Raw genomic sequence first — 20,127 nt, forward strand, 5'->3', positions numbered from 1 at the left:
TTCATAGGAGTAGCTACTGCTACAGTGTTACTAAAGAACAGGCACAAGGGCCCAGAGCTCCTTTCCCTTTAGTCTGTGGATCATGGACACACTTCAAGGAGCTCCTTGGCCCAGTTGACATCTAGTCATCGGTCATAGAGCAGTCCCAGCAGAGAAGCACACTGTTCTGTACTCACCCACTGCTTACGAGCATGATTTCTCCTCTTGAAGTAAAGAATGAGCTTCTTCCTCATCGCCTGGTTTCTGTGAAGGGTGAAGAAAGGAGAAAGAGGGATACAAAGGAAAGATAAATGAAAGGGACAATAAGACAGAAGATTGATAGGAAGGAAACAGAGGATTTGAATTACATTTTTGTCAGTTTTTGAGGGGGGGGATTGTATTTCTAACCCATAAAGAGTAGCTAACACGTCCTGCTGTCCAGGTAGGAACTTTATTACAACCCCCACACACACAGGCACACAATTCTGGTCCCTAAATTGATAAACACCAAATCGTTTCGGGGGGGGGGGGGGGGGTGGACAGAAAGAGGAGCCAGACTTTTAAAGTTGGTCCGGCCCGGGAATAGGAAACCAGCCAGAGTTCTTCAAATAAAGGTCAGGGCAGTAATCTGCTTAGGCAGCTGCTCCATCCGTTCTCTCGGCCTTCTGTGAAAGATGACGTTTTATTCCTGTCAGTTGTAAGGTCACGTGCCATCTAATTCACCGTGAGTCACATCAGCTAGGATCCAGGCCCCCAGGTCACAGGCAAGGACAGACAGACAGCAGGAAGTAAGGCTGTACTAGTGTGTGCGCACGCACGCATGTCAAGCAGAAAACAGCACTGAGGCAGTCTAAAGATTCTATAAGTGGACACGGTGACCTCATCACAACATAGACACTGCCATCTACACGTTTCTATATAAACAAACATCTAAACTCATTCATATAAACACATACTGAGACCCATATGAACGTTGATTCACACACACAAAATCACTCTGTGTGCAGACACAATACAGGCGGAGATACTAGCTCGAATAGTAGGCGGACAAAAACACACACAGATAAAGTTCTATACTGAGTAATAAGATGTTAGAGGTGGACAGGGGAGAAGCAGGCTACTGTCTGGGAGCTGGAAGGTTATTCTTCACACCTCCGAGCTGTGACTTCACCAAATGTCCATGCGTGCCACACTCTGCCCACACCACTCTAACATGTGGGCTGACCTGTGAGTCAGAGATATTTATGCTGTTGTGGAAACCAAAATACCTTTCATGTAAGACTGAATGTAATGAGCTGGGAACTGAGGGGGGGGTTGGAGGCGTACTTGTCCATACTAGATGGCCAGCTTGGATGCCATAGTGTGTGTGTGTGTGTGTGTGTGTGTGTGTGTGTGTGTGTGTGTGTGTGTGTGTGTGTGTGTGTGTGTGTGTGTGTGTGTGTGTGTGTGTGTGAAGCAGAAGACAACAGCACAGAAGCAATCTAAAGATATCGTAAGACGACACGTTGACCTCTTCATCGAAACATGTTCCTATATAAACAAACATTTAAACTCCCTGATTCACTCTCCCACACACTTAGACACGTACAGTACCAGTCAAAAGTTTAGACACACATACTCAATTCCGAGGGTTTTCTTTATTTTTTCTATTTTCTACATTGTCGAATAATAGTGAAGACATCAAAACTATGAAATAACACATATGGAATCATGTAGTAAAAAGTGTTGAATCAAAATGAACTTTGCACAGCCTTGGCATTCTCTCAATCAGCTTCATGAGGTAGTCACCTGGAATGCATTTCAGTTAACAGGTGTGCCTTCTTAAAAGTGAATTTGTGGACTTTATCTCCTTCTTAATGCGTTTTGAGCCAATCAGTTGTGTTGTGACAAGGTAGGGGTGTTATATAGAAGATAGCCCTATTTGGTAAAAGACCAAGTCCATATTATGGCAAGAACAGCTCAAATAAGCAAAGAGAAACGACATTCCATCATTACTTTAAGACATGAAGGCCAGTCAATATGGAACATTTCAGGGACTTTGAAAGTTTCTTCAAATGCAGTTGCAAAAACCAATAAGCATTATGATAAAACTGGCTCTCAAGCGGACCGCCAGGCTCAGAAATTGCAGCCCAAATAAGTGCTTCAGAGTTCAAGTAACAGACAAATCTCAACATCAACTGTTCAGAGGAGACTGCGTGAATCAGGCCTTCAATGGTCAAATTTCTGCAAAGAAACCACTACTAAAGGACACCAATATGAAGAAGAAACTTGCTTTGCCAAGAAACACGAGCAATGGACATTAGACTGGTGAAAATCTGTCCTTTGGTCTGATGAGTCCAAATGTGAGACTTTTGGTTCCAACCGCTGTGTCTTTGTGAGACGCAGAGTAGGTGAACGGATGATCTATGCATGTGTGGTTCCCACCGTGAAGCATGGAGGAGGAGGAGTAATGGTGCTTTGCTGGTGACACTGTCTGTGATTTATTTAGAATTCAAGGCACACTTAACCAGCATGGCTACCACAGCATTCTGCAGTGATACGCCATCCCATCTGGTTTGCGCTTAGTGGGACTATCATTTGTTTTTCAACAAGACAATTACCCAAAACACACCTCTAGGCATTATGGTTTGGGATGAGTTGGCCCGCAGAGTGAAGGAAAAGCAGCCAACAAGTGCTCAGCATATGTGGGAACTCCTTCAAGACTATTCGAAAAGCATTCCTCATGAAGCTGGTTGAGATTATGCCAAGTGTGTGCAAAGCTGTCATCAAGGTAAAGGGTGGCTACTAAGAAGAATATCAAATTTTCAAAATATTTGATTTGTTTAACACTATTTTGGTTACTACATGATTCCATTTGTGTTATTGACCAATATACTCTGAGTGTACAAAACATTAAGAACACCTTCCTTGCACCACCCTTTTACCCTCAGAACAGCCTCAGTTTATCAGGGCATGGACTCTACAAGGTTTCGAAAGCGTTCCACAGGGATGCTGGCCCATGTTAACACCAATGCTTCCCACAGTTGATAACACAAACCGGTGCGCCTGGCTCCTACCACCATACCCCGTTCAAAGGCACTTAAATCTTTTGTCTTGCCCATTCACCCTCTGAACGGCATACATACACAATCCATGTCTCAATTGTCAAGGCTTAAATCCTTCTTTAACCTGTCTCCTCCCCTTCATCTACACTGATTGAAGTGGATTTAACAGGTGACATCAATAAGGGATCATAGCGTTCACCTGGAATCACCTGGTCAGTCTATGTCATGGAAAGAGCAGGTGTTCTTAATGTTTTGTACACTCAGTGTATGATTAAATCGAATATTAAGATATTTAACACTGATGATGCATTGTGAAGTGCAAGACTATATAATGTGCAAGACTATATTCTATTTGAACTTTACAAATCAAAACCGTGTTGTTTTATCAGCTAGGCTATATCAATATCTTGAAAAATAAGTCTAAATTAATTAAGCCAATTTTTTTTGCCATACTAAGATTATTTAATGAGAACGCGCCTATTATATCATAAATAAGCACAACAACTGCACAGTCTGGAATTATCTTGTCATTAATCATCCTTTTTATGCCTCATTTACATATTTTTCGGATAAAAAATTAGGTCTTGGAATCAGAAAAATCTTAATTAGATAGGTATCCTCTTCTGTCATGCTGTAGAACATTAAATAGCCTTGCTCACCAGAATAATATAATAAATTGATCAAATGAATGCATCATCAACAATCTATTTGACATTGGTAAAGTTCTCTCTTAATTTCTGCTTCTCTTGCGGAGCGTGGACGTTTCGTGATTGACCGGGGAAATGTTCTGTGCAAAATTTCTGGTTTGACTGGTTTTAAAGGACTGTGAAAACGATCCAACATGTTTCTAGTACTGTATTTTACTATATTTCAGTTAGTTTTGGAATTAATATTATGATAGGCTACATGTGAGGCCTACAGTCACTGTCCAGACTTCAGTTACTATTCCCGTTACCATCTGAACTTCAAAAGGTGCGCAAACCAGGGGGTGCGGCCACGCCCCGCAACCCCTACTTACGCCGTCTCTGGCTGGCAGGCCAGACCAGGGCTGAGAGATTAAGTCGTATAAAGACAGAGATGGCATTGTGCTCCGGACACCAGATGGTGGAGGGAGAGATTAGCTGCTCTGGTCCGTTTCTAAAGTTTCTTTTGTCCAACACTAAGCGTGTACTGTATTCCTGAGAAATGTAGAGGTGGTGTCCATGAATCCAAGGTTCTCATCTTTCTTACCAGGGACAGGTGCCAAGGTTATCAAACCGGTTAGGGGCACAAAGAAGTCAATTGTGGTGGATCAAAGCTATACTGCGGTATTTAATAACACACACACACACACACCACACACACACACACACACACACACACACACACACACACACACTCTGCTAATTGCTTTGAGGCAATAATACTGATCAAACAGTGCAAGGATCAAACGGAGCGGAGACAGAGTGGCAGTGAGGGTAAGAGGTCAGGAAGTCTGGTGGCATACCATCTAACTCATTCTCCACTGACAACTAAGAGCTAAACCTCAAGCGGCCATTTTACTTAACCCTTCACTAGGGTAGGGGGCAGCATTCGGAATTTTGGATGAAAAGTGTGCCCAAATTAAACTGCCTGCTACTAAGGCCCAGAAGATAGGATATGCATATAATTAGTACATTTGGAATGAAAACACTCTAATGTTTCCAAAACTGTTAAAATAATGTCTGTGAGTATAACAGAACGGATAAGGCAGGCGAAAACCCGAGGAAAATCCAACCAGGAAGTACTATTATTTTGAAAGGCTGTTTTCCCATTCAAAGCCTATACAAAGACTTAGGACCCAGTTCACGAGCTCTGTGGTTTCCTCTACATGTGGCCAGTCTTTAGGCATTGTTTCAGGCTTCTACTCTGAAAAATGAGGGAGATACAGCACTTTCAATCAGTGGCCAGTGTAAATGTCCATTCATCAGCCATGCGCCTGATCCCGGAGGATTGACTTTAAACATCGTTTGGCATGTTTCTACTAACTTTTATTGTACTTTTTTTTAAACTTTTCGTCTGGATTACTGGACAACACGCGTGAACAAAACAGAGGTTTTTGGACATAAAGAGGGACATTATCGAACAAAATGAACATTTATTGTCTAACATGGAGACCTGGGAGTGCCACCAGATGAAGATCATCAAAGGTAAGTGATTCATTTTAATGCTATTTCTGACTTTTGTGACACTCTCCTTGGTTGGAAAATGTCTGTATGGGTTTCTGTGGCTAGGTGCTTACCTAACATAATCGCAAAGTGTGCTTTCTCCGTAAAGCCTTTTTGAAATCTGACACAGCGATTGCATTAAGGATAAGTTTATCTTTATTCGTATGTTTAACACTTGTATCGTTTATCGATGTTTATGATGAGTATTTTTGTAATTTGATGTGGCTCTCTGCACTTTCACCGGATGTTTGTTTGAGACAATGCATTTCTGACCATAACGCGCCAATGTAAACTGAGATTTTTGGATATAAATATGAACTTTATCGAACAAAACATACATGTATTGTGTAACATGAAGTCCTATGAGTGCTATCTGATGAAGATCATCAAAGGTTAGTGATTAATTTTCTCTTTATTTCTGCTTTTTGTGACTCCTCTCTTTGGCTGGAAAAATGGCTGTATGGTTTTCTGTGACTAGGTGCTGATCTAACATAATCGCATGGTGTGCTTTCGCAGTAAAGCCTTTTTGAAATCGGACACTGTGGTTGGATTTACAAGAAGTTTATCTTTAAAATTGTGGATAATACTTGTATGTTTGAGGAATTCTAATTATGGGACTTCTGTTGTTTTGAATTTGGCGCCTTGCAATTTCACTGGCTGTTGTCGAGGTGGGACGCGTCCCACATGTACCAGAGAGGTTAAGTGAAGGATTGTCATTTTATGACTGTATAAAGTCATTTCCGCAGAAACATGATCTCAACGGGTTGTCACAGACAGCACGGTTAAAGAATTGTTTCAGCACATTATCAGGGCAATAAAGACTCCATACACGTGGTTGATACCACGTGATTCACTCTCTGTGGTCTTGTGTTGGGATGGGAATCTCTGGGGCACATGAGGGGCGCAGTAATGGCATTTAGGACCATAGCAATCACACTGAGCCTACAGTGACAGATGACATAGACATAAACACGCACACACACTAACATAAACCCAGTCCCTTTCCCCAGAGGGCGGGCTAACTTACATTTTGATGTTCTCATGGTACTGCTTGGTATCGGAGGGCTGGTTGTACAGAGGCTGGGAGAGAGAAGAAACAGATGAAAAGGTTAGGTGATGCTGCCAGAGGTGAGAATCCTGTTTCACAGCAGCAAGGAACATCAACTCTAGAGGGTTAAACATACTGTTTACAACTTCTACACTACTTCCCTGCACACTGTCTGGTGTCACTGCAAAGTTACTATGCAGCAACGCAATTTACCCATTACATTCTACCTACAAGATGCTGAACAGAGTCTGACATAAAACAAATGTTGTGAATTCATACTGTTTTATCCACGTTTTATCAACATAACCGAGAAAGGTCTGTCAAAAAGTTTTGGCTCACATTGTGTACACGGTTCTCCCCGAAGAATGTAAGTTACTTGTTATCATTTAAGGCAATGTTTTGCTCTAGATTGCTGTAAATGGCAGTTACAGGTGTTAAAAAAGGGGAAAATATGTTGAGTTTACCCCCGTCCGGACCTGCCCCCGGCGTACTCAGCAGCACCACCTTCTTAAAAATTCCTGGGGAAAACCCTGGTGTACCATCATTCAATAACTGAACCAACTGAACCATTACATTCAATTATTACTGAATCTATTATTAATTAAATCAAAAGCCCATATACATCCATGTCTATGAGACAGAGTGAAACAAAGCTCTGTACGCCATGATCGTATATAACTGTTAATGCTGTGCCAAGCTAACAACGACAAGCAGTGGGCACAACGAGGACATGACACCCTAATTCAGCCCTTCTCACTCTGTACAGTCCAGTCTCTTGAGAACAGACTCATAAGCGAAGGAGACCATCTTTGTGTAAAATTTGTATAAGTTTGGCCACAAAACAAACAAAACATTTTTATTTCACAACACAAGAGAGCTTAAAAGAACAACAAACACCTTCCAATGGGTCAAACATTTGAATCTGAACTTGTTCTCCACTAGATTTTCAGTTGCTCACGACAAAACTCTTCGAAAGCGAACATCAGGTATTATTGTCAAACCCAAATCAGCTTATAAAGAGCAAGTATGATGTCTGACTCTCACTGATAATATACAGTACTGTCAGTAAGATCCTCTCTTCCAGACAGCAGCAGCTCATTGATGAAACACTGGCCGTGCCTGGCTCCTAGCCATCAGAGACAGGCAGCGCCATCATTCTGCCCGTCTATCTCTCTCTCATCCCTGAACAGAAGAACAAAACCCACCTCGGCCTGTCTCCAGGGCCTGCTCCCTACACCCCCTGCTACACATGGCCATCTTTCAATTCCGACAAACTCCTCCCCCTCTTTCTTTCTCCTCCCTCTAACCCTCCTTCCCTGCTACTTGTCCCTCCTCCCCGTGGTCAAATAATACAAGTTGCTAGATATTTTATTCAGATGACCATTAAGAGGTGAAAAAAAAACAGCAGAGGCTCACCAGTTCTACTCGGGGTCCCAGTCCTTCCAGAATCCAGTGAGCTTCCTCTGCCTTTTTCTGAGGAGAGAACACACAAACATACTCAGCACATATCAACTACAAAGCCTCACGTCTCTCATCACCAAGGCAACGCAGCAGCTTGCTCACTCAATGAATGACGTTTGGATGGGCACTGTGTGCAGCAACTATTTTTAGAGCTTTTAACACAAGGCAAAAACTCGATCCGCTCCCTCTCTCTTCTCCTACCGGAAAAAAGATTACTCACCTCCCCGAGCACACACTGAGGGACGGAGAGAGGTAGAGCGAGAGCAGGCAGGTGAGGGAGAGTGGGAGAGGAAGAGCAAGAGAAAGAGTGAGACACTGGGACAGAGTACGCGCAAGACTGCAGTGCTTCTCCATAAGGAACATCTGACAAAACAGAGACAAAGATCTCTCCTTTGCAGTGCGCTCAGGTTGAGGCTTCACTACACACGCTTAAGAGATAAAACAGAACTGGTCGGCAGTGATTGTGAAGAAGAGAAGCACAACCCCATCTCTGTACCTCTATCACAGATGACCTCTACTCAGCTGAGCTCTATACATTTATATTTAGCCATGTCACGTGCTGTGTGCAGTGTCCCTGAATGTTGTTCTGGAGGCAGCTCTGCAGAGTGGTCACTAGCTGGCACAGCCACAAAATCAGCTTTTTTCCCAACCCTAAGCACACTGCCAACTCTCATGCCTAACCCTAACCTTAAATTAGAACCAGAAATCACATTTTTGTTTTCATCTAGCAGAAACTGCTCAGTTCTTCCTCTAGGGCAAGATGCATGACAAACGTCAACCTGCTGACCTCTCTCTCTGGCTCTGTCGCCCTCTCTCTGGCTCTGTCGCCCTCTCTCTGGCTCTGTCGCCCTCTCTCTGGCTCTGTCGCCCTCTCTCTGGCTCTGTCGCCCTCTCTCTGGCTCTGTCGCCCTCTCTCTGGCTCTGTCGCCCTCTCTCTGGCTCTGTCGCCCTCTCTCTGGCTCTGTCGCCCTCTCTCTGGCTCTGTCGCCCTCTCTCTGGCTCTGTCGCCCTCTCTCTGGCTCTGTCGCCCTCTCTCTGGCTCTGTCGCCCTCTCTCTGGCTCTGTCGCCCTCTCTCTGGCTCTGTCGCCCTCTCTCTGGCTCTGTCGCCCTCTCTCTGGCTCTGTCGCCCTCTCTCTGGCTCTGCCGCCCTCCCCCCCATAGTCACACTTTTTTTCTTTCTTCCTTCCTTTCTTTCCGATGCTTCCTCATCCAAAAGAAGGTGTAACATTCTGCAGATGACTAATAAAAAAAATGTAAGGACTGTTTAATGAACAGCAATTAACAAGGCTTTAATCCTGAGTGAGAGAAGAGGGAGAACTGGAAATGTCTCTACATTTCCTGATTAGGACTGTCCTCTTTATGTCCACCATATTGTACTGATAAAGACCTGCAATGCAGCCTATACATTTGCCATGAATTGTATTTGTCAGATTAAGGACATCAAAGACTATACTCAAGGGCATTAGCAACAAAGGGGATAAAGATGTAAACTAAATTAAGAGGGGTAATGACAACACCGTGTTGATCAACATGGACAGTTCCTCCTCAAATCCATCTCAACCAATCACATCTGACATGAGATTACCAGTGATTGTGAGTGAGGCCAGTCCACTTCAAACATGCCCCCTAGTGCTTAGACAGGAGGACTGGCACTTGGAACAAAAAACTAACTGTGCTGCTCTTTCCCAACAGAAGTGAAAGAAGCATTTTCCATCTAAAGAAAATGGAAATATTGGTTACATCATAATATATACGGAATTAAAACGAGAGGGTTTAATAGTGGCACAACCAGACTGAAGGTGCAGTGCTTTGAGGACTCTCTCTGTACCGTGTGTGTGTGTGTGTGTTACAAGGGACTATGATAGTGCAGTTCCAGTGAGTCCCAGTTGTCTCTCTTGTATGTGTCCAAGGCAGCCATTTTCTAACGAGATGAGTGAACATGAGTGGTGTTGCCTGTTGCATTGACAAAGGCCTGTGGGTGTCTCCTTGTCTCAGAGATGAGGTGATACTGAGCCCACGGGGACAGATGACACCAGTGACACAATGGAAATATGGGCTACATCATAAAAGATACGTAATTAAAATGAGAGGGTTTAATAGTGGCACAACCAGACTGAAGGTGCAGTGCTTTGAGGGCTCTCTGTACCGTGTGTGTGTGTGTTACAAGGGACTATGATAGTGCTACTGCTACTGAGGCTGGAGTAATTACAGCCAGGTGCTGAAACACACAAACACGCAAGCGCACGCACACCCCTCCCCGACACACACCCCTCCCCGACACACACCCCTCCCCGACACACACCCCTCCCCGACACACACCCCTCCAACAATACTAGAGTACCCTACACAAAGGCTGAGGAGGGCAAGGGACCAAAGACAAACATCAACACCCATGCAGATACACACAAGAGGAGAGAACATATCCAGAAATGACATGATTACCTTGCCTTCTTCACATACACCTTCCTGCATAATACATTTGCAAACATACCATCAGTCACAGCGCAACACCATCACTTTGGGCTAGGACTTGTAGAGGGCTGTGTTTCAATGGTGTAATCTCGGTGAACACAGAACTCAAATCGTGCATAATTGTCAGATTTTTGTTTACATAGTCTGGGGAGAGAGTGGGGCCAGTGTGGTGGGCTCAGCCCAGCAGCACTCAGTGCTAGTCCCACTCAGAGTAGAGTGCAAAGTGTTCCAGAGGTCAGGGACATTGGACGAATCATCCACACACTTCCAGGCTTGGAGATCACCACATGTGTGCTCAGCAAACTCCTGCTGCATGAATTCAATCATGCCATTATGATTTAGCTCTGGGGTGAAAGGTATACAGTACTATTGTCGTCAGCAGGTCTCTATCAGATAATGACATATCTTCTATTATATACTAGAAAATAATTTTAAGAGTTGACCTTTTAGAAGACTCTGACATGGCCATTGAATCAAATCAAATGTTATTTGTCACATGCGCCAAATACAATCCCTTCCCAACAATGCATAAAAATAAAATACACAAGAATGGAACTACATACAGGGAGTACCAGATCAAGGTGCAGAGGTACGACGCATTTGAGGTAGATGTGTACATGAAGCCAGGGTAAAGTGACTAGGCATCAGGGTAGATAATAATGATACGGTATTTGAGGTAGATATGTACATGAAGGCAGGATAAAGTGACTAGGCATCAGGATAGATAATAATAAGGTATTTGAGGTAGATATGTACATGAAGGCAGGGTAAAGTGACTAGGCATCAGGATAGATCATAATAAGGTATTTGAGGTAGATAATGTACATGAAGGCAGGGTAAAGTGACTAGGCATCAGGATAGATCATAATAAGGTATTTGAGGTAGATAATGTACATGAAGCCAGGGTAAAGTGACTAGGCGTCAGGGTAGATAATAATAAGGTATTTGAGGTAGATATGTACATGGAGGCAGGGTAAAGTGACTAGGCATCAGGATAGATCATAATAAGGTATTTGAGGTAGATATGTACATGAAGGCAGGGTAAAGTGACTAGGCATCAGAGTAGATAATAATAAGGTATTTGAGGTAGATAATGTACATGAAGCCAGGGTAAAGTGACTAGGCATCAGGGTAGATAATAATAAGGTATTTGAGGTAGATAATGTACATGAAGCCAGGGTAAAGTGACTAGGCATCAGGGTAGATAATAATAAGGTATTTGAGGTAGATAATGTACATGAAGCCAGGGTAAAGTGACTAGGCATCAGGGTAGATAATAATAAGGTATTTGAGGTAGATAATGTACATGAAGCCAGGGTAAAGTGACTAGCCATCAGGGTAGATAATAATAAGGTATTTGAGGTAGATAATGTACATGAAGCCAGGGTAAAGTGACTAGGCATCAGGGTAGATAATAATAAGGTATTTGAGGTAGATAATGTACATGAAGCCAGGGTAAAGTGACTAGGCATCAGGGTAGATAATAATACGGTATTTGAGGTAGATATGTACATGAATGCAGGGTAGAGTGACTATGCATCAGGGTAGATAATAATGATACGGTATTTGAGGTAGATAATGTACATGAAGCCAGGGTAAAGTGACTAGGCGTCAGGGTAGATAATAATAAGGTATTTGAGGTAGATATGTACATGAATGCAGGGTAAAGTGACTAGGCATCAGGGTAGATAATAATAAGGTATTTGAGGTAGATAATGTACATGAAGCCAGGGTAAAGTGACTAGGCATCAGGGTAGATAATAATGATAAGGTATTTGATTTAGATAATGTACATGAAGCAAGGGTAAAGTGACTAGGCATCAGGGTAGATAATAATGATAAGGTATTTGAGGTAGATAATGTACATGAAGCAAGGGTAAAGTGACAAGGCATCAGGGTAGATAATGAGTCAAATAAAGACCGTCCTGGCCCTTACACATACAGGACATTCTTAGTCGTTTTTTTAAACCCTTATTTTACCAGGTAAGTTGACTGAGGACACATTCTCAATTACAGCAACGACCTGGGGAATAGATACAGTGGAGAGGAGGGGGATGAATGAGCCAATTGTAAACTGGGGATTATTAGGTGACCGTGATGGTTTGAGGGCCAGATTGGGAATTTAGCCAGGACACCGGGGTTAACACCCCTACTCTTACGATAAGTGCCATGGGTTCTTTTAGTGACCACAGAGAGTCAGGACACCCGTTTAACGTCCCATCCGAAAGACGGCACCCTACACAGGGTAATGTCCCCAATCATTGCTCTGGGGCATTGGCATATTTTTTTAGACCAGAGGAAAGGGTGCCTCTTACTGGCCCTCCAACATCACTTCCAACAGCATCTGGTCTCTCATCCAGAGAGCGACCAGGACCAACCCTGCTTAACTTCAGAAGAAAGCCAGCAGTGGGAAGCAGGGTGTAATGCTGCTGGACATACCATCTGGAGTCTGTATGATGAGTGGGAGAAGACCCCCTACAACGATATACCATTGCAATCAACACAATCATTTTTATACAGTTTTGTGCATGCATGGAGCAGTGCTCACCACTAGGTGGACTAAGAGTATTGGAAATGAATGCTTTAACTACTACTACATAATATCCTACTCATCAAAACAAACTACATTGGTAGACGTAAACCTGTATGACATTTTGACATTACATTTTTTTTAAAATAAAGACAAAAAAAGAAAATGGTTCACCTGCTAAATGATGCTGACCTTTGGCAGACTACACCATCAGACAGGAGGACTTTGCCTGATATTTCAATAAGACTGGGAGGCTAATGTATGAATACCGTCTAATACAGCTTTTCCACCTCTCTATTGACAGTGGCATTTGACAGTGCTGTCGAGCCAAGTAATAGCAATGACAGAGCTCACAGAGTTTTATCTCTTCACAGAATATCAATCATGGTCATAGCAAAACGCAAAAAAAAAACGTTCCATGTGCCCTTCAAATTGTTAATTAAGTTCTCAAACAGCAGGATTCCTATTTTTCAAGGGAGAAGCTGAGTGACAGTCTACCATACTAGTGTTTCATCATCAAAGAGCTGTCAGAGACTTTCTCTGCACTTCATCCAGATGCGCCCACTCTACTTCCTCCACAGCTTCCGTCTCAATCTCAACCCATTTCTGTGACCCCCAAAAAATCATTAAATCCAATAAAATAACACAATTTCAGTCAGACAGCAACATTCATTCAAAATGAGTGAGTTTTAGTAATGGTTTTGCTCATTATCTTAGATCATCATCACGCCAACAACTAAAAGGCCATAATGATGATGGTTGGTTACATGCACACAATTAGATTGTGGTTAGTCAGATAAATGTAATAGTTTATTTAAAATGTTTAGATGCTTCGCAAGACGATCACTTTCCCTAATAATCCTGTTTAAAAGGGACACATCTGAAATCAGGCCACCTGCAGGAAATCCCCAATAAAAATAAACATTCTATAAATGTAATATAAAATAACCATGTTATTTTTGTGAAGCCTAATTGATTCGGAGTTGGGACATATAAAGTTAGTATGTGAAACCTATTTCTAAGAAGCATACTGTCAGAATTCACTTCCCACGCGCATAAGCGGGAGGCTTGCGCTACGGTACATGCGTAGATCAAAAACACCGACAGAACACCGATTAAGCTGTTTACATGTACCAATAATTCTAAAGATTTCTCAGAAAACCATCTGTTTTAATTGGTTTATGCCTACGTCGATTTTGACCTTAGGCTGATTAAGATAAGCAGAGGAAAGTGTTTACGCGACTATTGCCATAATCAGTTGATTATCGAATTATTAGTGTGCATGTAAACGTACTCAATGAGACACAGGGGAGAGCTTGCTACGTGTATTCTAACATTAGCCAACAGTGAAGTTAATAGCACTGATTACAGCAATTCCAGCCCCAAGCACTGATTGAGATGCAGATAATTACACAGAGAGAAAGCAGTAAGTGTGTGTGTACGATGGTACTGACCCTGTTTTCGTCGTAGATGATCTGCACCAGGCTACGGTGCTTGGCCTCGCTGGGCGGAGGGGAGATCATGGACCGCTCAGGCTCCTGGGGCTTTGCTGCCTCCTCCTCCAGCTGTTGCTACAGGTCACACACACACACACACACTCAGGGTTACTGGTGAACACAGTGGGCAGACAAGATGTCGCTTTAAATCAGATTGGGAGAGAAGAACATGCATGAGAAAGATGACAGATAAAAGGTTATCATCACAAGCCATGAACAAAGGCAAAAGGCCCGATCGTGCAGCACCTTTGTGCTTCTCTGTTTCCGTGGAGACAGGTTACTCAAGCAGTGTGTAGCTCCTCCCCCTCTTGCTCCTCATCATCTCCAGCAGTGATGAGCCTAACTGTCCTATTAACTGTAAATAGCTTAACACTTGAACATCCAGTTAAAAAAAACAGATAAAAGAACACCTTACTGCACAAAGGGGACTGTGAAGAAACGCAGCGCTAATACGCTGCTTTCCTCACTGAATGAATGACGTCAACGGACGAATGGGCGACAGAAACCCGAAACTGACCATTGAGACGTGACTTCCCAGTTGAATTTAAATGGACTGAATGATGAGCATGAGGGCAAGGAAGGCGACTTGAATTTGAATGATCAAATGTGGGGTCTTCGTCTGATTCTGACGTTGACTTTGAGCCTCCGCCTCCCATGCCTGAGCCTGTGAGAAGCTGTAACTGGACTGTATTACTTACTATAAACTATTTTACTAGTCAAATCTATAAATACAATGGATCAGATGTATTACACTAATGTTTTTATTGGAATGGAAACGAAATAGGCTATACATGTTGCAATAAGCCTGTAGAATAATACAAAACAGATCCCTGGCTCTATCCAAACAAATGACTCGTTTTAATAACTTTTCATGAACATGTATCCCCGAATAGCCGATTTCGTCATGCAATTCATCCTTTACAATTGTTTATGCACAATTTATTAAGCGTTGGTGCCTTGAGGGTTGCTATGAATCTGATGTGTATGCTCAAGGGGATGCCCGACAACATTCTCTAGCGGGTACTTATAGGCTGAAAGGCCCATCGGTTCTAGTGTTAACCCTCTGATTAACTGGACCCAGGGGAGTTAACTTACCACCACAGAGATCCTATTAAATTACAGTATTCTAATTCTGTTTACCACAACATGGAGTAAACAAAGCCAGGGCCGGCCCCATGCCAGAGAAGAGAGAGAGTGAGAGTAGTACTGAGGAGACAAAGCATTTGGGGGCGATTCCACACCAGCGGGAGCGGAACATATTTTTGGTATATCAGAATGTTCTGGCAATTCTCACATAGAAACTTCATTGGAAGGAAGGCGTTTTTAAATGCATTTTTACATCACAAACCACTTGAGAAAATCGTGATGAAAGAGGCCATTTTAGGCCCTTTTTAGACCTATACGCTTCCAATATGAGCCTATAATCTGTGAACCGTACATGATACAGATAACATCTTGGTGTAATTATACTCCTTATAGTGTGCTCTGAGTCGGAAATATAGAGTATGCTTTGATTCTGAAGGGGTGGGGGAATCACATTAATTTATTTAAATATAAAAAATATTAATATCTCAAAATGATCCTTTTTTATTTTGTTCGTTTTAAGACGTATTGTTTGGAACAATATTCTCTACATGTAAATCAAATTTCCCGAATGGGCCCTCTGCTAATTCTGAACGTATGATCAATTTTATCAGCACCACCAAAACAGTGAATGGGAAAATGGATTCAAAGAGAACTCCCTCTGCTGGTTAATTGCTGAACTTGCAATTCTAAAGGAGGGCTATGATTGGTTAATGGCTTATAGTGTCCATTTTTATGTATAAAATGGGTCATATCATTTAAAGTACCAGAGTCCACTCTGGAAATTTGACATGTTTGTAGAGTAAGATATATATATATATTTTAAATAAGCAAAAACCAAAAAGGGTAGTTGAGATATTAATATGTTTTATGAATGTGAAAATGTGTATTTCAGAATCCAGACATACTTACTTTTTGAGAGAACACTAAGGAGTATATTAACACCTATATGTTGTCTGTATCATGTACAGTTCACTGATCAGTGTCTTACTAGAAGCATGTATAGGTCTAAAAAGGGCCTATTGCAAATGTCATCATGAATTGCACAAAAATTGCTTGTCGCCCCCAAAAGGTAAAAAGCATGTTAAACACCTTTCCTCCCAGTTAAGTTCCTATGTAACCCAGAACATAGTCAAAGCAATGGCACAGCGGTCATGCCAGCGTCCATTAAACTGATCCATTACGTTCAGAATGTGTATTAAGTGGTGACATTATGGCCTCCTCAGTGCAAAGGCACAATCGTAGAACACCAATAACTTACATAATAACAGTTGATTACATCTTCAAGTAACATTTCTAAAGTGGAATAAATGTATGATACTCCAATAAACAGGATAGGTAAGTAGGAATAATGAGACATTGGGAATAAACAGACAAGGGGCAGTGTTGGTTGTATGTGGCAGCAGAGCTGCAGGTCTGTTAGTGGCCCAGCCAGGAGTGTTAGTGAAGCTGCTTCACTGGGGGCTGGGACTCCCTGTCGGTGTGCTGCCTGCTGTGCTGGGAGGTGATCTACACTAGAGCCAGTCCCCTTCTTCCCTCCATTCTCCTGAAAGAGGCCAGGGGCTCAGCAGGGGGAGAGAAAGCTGGCCCTGGGCCCCCAGAGGATCCACAGCAGAGTGGCGCGTGATGGATCATCCTGTGCCCCAATCGGGCTGGATAAGCATCTGGGGAGGAAAACACAAACATTCCCAGAACCCCCTTCTCTTCCTAAACCCACCATGGAGTAAAATAAAATAAACTAGCCGTCCTGAGCCTGGCTGACACAACACAGGCTGGCTGTAACCTGATCCCCAGCCCCACACTCTGCCAGAACTCTTTAAATAAAGTTTTACCACACTACTTAATTGCTCCAGATGTTTTAATGCTTGGAGAGCTGTGTGGAGGAAAGCACTATGGCGGGGGGTGAATAGTTAAAAAAAGAAAACATCCATAAAAAAAAATCATAGCTTGTGTTGAGGGAAGGGGAGGGGGTTTTGATTTATTGTTCTAGGGGGCAGAGCTTACTCTCTCAATCATTCACTGGGCCTCACCACGCTCGCTCTCTTCTTTTACCTACATTTTTTACCAGCCCATCCCTCGCATCCCTCCTCCTCTGTTTGCAGTGTATTTGACCTTTTAATATATATCTATATCTATATAGATATATATATATATTAAAAGGTCAAATACACTGCAAACAGTCAGCAATAATCTAATGGATTTAGGGGTTATGAAGACATACCTAGGCTAAATATAAGCCTTCCACAACCCTTAACCTGCTTCTTACAAAAATCACTGATCTGGCTTTTAAGTCGGTCTATGAAAATGACCTTTTTTATTTAAAAGAATGACCAGAGCCATGCCTAATGCACATTCACTAATAATGACTAACTTGTTGTAGCAGGCATTAGGCTAGAGAGAATTAACCCAGGTCTCATCAACAATCTCTCAAGCACAAGTCCACATGTTAGTGAGTAGCCAGCTTTAGATTTCCAGTTTAACCAACTTGGATCTATTTGCTAACAAGGTACAACAGTTGAGTTGTTATGAACACACCCTTCTGTCCTTCAACTGTTTCAACAGCATGCTAGACTATCGACTTTGTTCAAATGTTGAAATCAAGTGGCCCACCCAGTTTCTCAGAACGAGAATGAGTTACCAATTCCTTGTATAACCGTTTTATGCTTATTGCACAATTATAAAACAGACTGGACAGCTAGTATAACAGTCTTTGGCTAAAATTATATTAGCGGTACTTGAATGTGTGCGACAAACTGAGCATTAATTTTCCCGAAAACGGGTTCATTGATACGGTCGTTTTAGTAGTTTCTGCTTCTGTGTTTCTGCTTCTGTGCGCAATTTGAGTAGTTGAACCATAAAGGGTATTGTTAGATAAAGGTTCACTTCTCCTCTACTACAGTAAAATAATGTCTCAATGTGTTTCGGTGTCCATAGGACCCATTCTGTTGGACCAAACCTCAAATGCAAATAGCGAGTTGAAACTGCTTGTCAGAGAGGAAGAAGGGATCTCTCCTCTTTGTTATTGTGAGCGACAGGGGCTTGGTGTGTGTGTGTGTGTGTGTGTGTGTGTGTGTGTGTGTGTGTGTGTGTGTGTGTGTGTGTGTGTGTGTGTGTGTGTGTGTGTGTGTGTGTGTGTGTGTGTGTAAACCATAGAGAAAGAGGCAAAGCGAGAGGTTTCACTCTCACTAAAATCCATCCAAAATAAGCACAACGTGTTTTTATGGGCTTATTTTTGACCTAAGCTTGTCACCTGCCTTCCCGCCTTTGGGACAACAAATCCCATTATTAGGGAGGAGACATGTGCATGTCGTCATTATATACAGATCGCTGGTGTAAATGGGAAGGTGCACACAGCACAGAAGGCGCAAAGGAGACGAGACCTAAAAGACAACATTAGAACAAGCGGACATAAACGCTCATTTAAAAAAGAAAAAGAAAAAAGAAATTGAATTAATCAAATTAACTCGATATATCGCCCAGCCCTACCCTTTCCCCTCTCACAGCGGGCCATGTCATGGGTTGCAGGTGGCCTAGATTTAAGAAGAAGGGTATTGAATGGCAGCCAGAGAAGAGACGTGAGAGGGGTAGGGAAGGCTGGAGATAGACACGCTTGCGTAGAGTGGATGATCTAGGGTGGTGGGGGTTGGGTGGTGGAGCGAGGCCTGTGACTAATTCTATAAAACATGATGTGGCAGGCAGCCAAGAGGGAGACGCAAGAGTGAGACGGCGAGGAAGGAATACGAGTGGTTAAACAGTCACAAAACCTCCACCATAATCCTCCTCTCCCCGGGGGGGAGCTGTTATTTATGGCTTGTGTATTTTTTTTTAACCTACATTTCTCCTAAAAAAGGAAGAGAGGAGAAAGTTAAAGGAGAAGAGAAAGCAACTGCCATGTAGCAGAGCACTGTGGCAAGCTGAGTGAGCCCTAACTACAGTAGTAGCTCAGTACAATAATTATAGCAATATAGCCATGTCTGGGCTCAAGACTTTACACTGTGTGAAAACCCACTGAAGACAGGCAATGATAGGGATAATGGATTTAACCACAGATGGGAGTATTTTCAGGAAGACTGCTGGAACTGTCAGAGAACAAGCTGACAGTAAACACAGTGTAGGCCACGCACTGTCAAAGAAACATTCAGGCTCAATGAGAAATAATGATACGGATAGACACTTAGGTCATCCTTAGAAGATAAAGTATATAGATCCTGTCTCAGCCTCCAGTATTTATGCTGCAATAGTTTATGTGTCGGGGGGCTAGGGTCAGTCTGTTATATCTGGAGTATTTCTCCTGTCTTATCCAGTGTCCTTGTGTGAATTTAAGTATGCTCCCTCTAATTCGCTCTCTATTTTCTCTCTTTCTCCTCTCTGTCTTTCTTTCTCTCTTATCTCAGAGGATCTGAGCCCTAGGACCATGCCTCAGGACTACCTGGCCTGATGACTCCTTGCTGTCCCCAGTCCACCTGGCCGTGCTGTTGCTCCAGTTTCAACTGTTCTGCCTGCGGCTATGAAACCCTGACCTGTTCACCGGACGTGCTACCTTGTCCCAGACCTGCTGTTTTAAACTCTCTCTCTCTCTCTACCACACCTGCTGTCTCTAACTCTGAATGATTGGCTATGAAAAGCCAACTGACATTAACTCCTGAGGTGCTGACCTGTTGTACCCTCTACAACCATTGTGATTATTATTATCTGACCCTGCTGGTCATCTATGAACGTTTGAACATCTTTGCCATGTTCTGTTATAATCTTCACCCAGCACCCCTCAGAGCCTGGTTCCTCTCTAGGTTTCTTCCTAGGTTTTGGCCTTTCTAGGGAGTTTTTCCT

At 42.8% G+C, this 20,127-nt stretch overlaps 1 protein-coding gene across 13 annotated transcripts in view; it reads right to left on the reverse strand.

Moving 5' to 3' along the window:
• Positions 1–20,127, reverse strand: part of LOC129826217 (nuclear receptor corepressor 2-like) — a 127,016-nt gene that overhangs the window by 48,511 nt on the left and 58,378 nt on the right. For all 13 annotated transcript variants that reach the window (XM_055886690.1, XM_055886681.1, XM_055886687.1 and 10 more), the window contains exons 6-9: positions 14,176–14,292; positions 7,674–7,730; positions 6,237–6,289; positions 177–243 (exon numbers count right to left, since the gene is read on the reverse strand). In XM_055886690.1, coding sequence (XP_055742665.1) covers positions 177–243; positions 6,237–6,289; positions 7,674–7,730; positions 14,176–14,292 — 294 coding nt within the window. The remainder of the gene's footprint in view (positions 1–176; positions 244–6,236; positions 6,290–7,673; positions 7,731–14,175; positions 14,293–20,127) is intronic.

The sequence above is a fragment of the Salvelinus fontinalis genome, chromosome 28 (assembly GCF_029448725.1).
Source record: "Salvelinus fontinalis isolate EN_2023a chromosome 28, ASM2944872v1, whole genome shotgun sequence".
NCBI lineage: Eukaryota > Metazoa > Chordata > Actinopteri > Salmoniformes > Salmonidae > Salvelinus > Salvelinus fontinalis.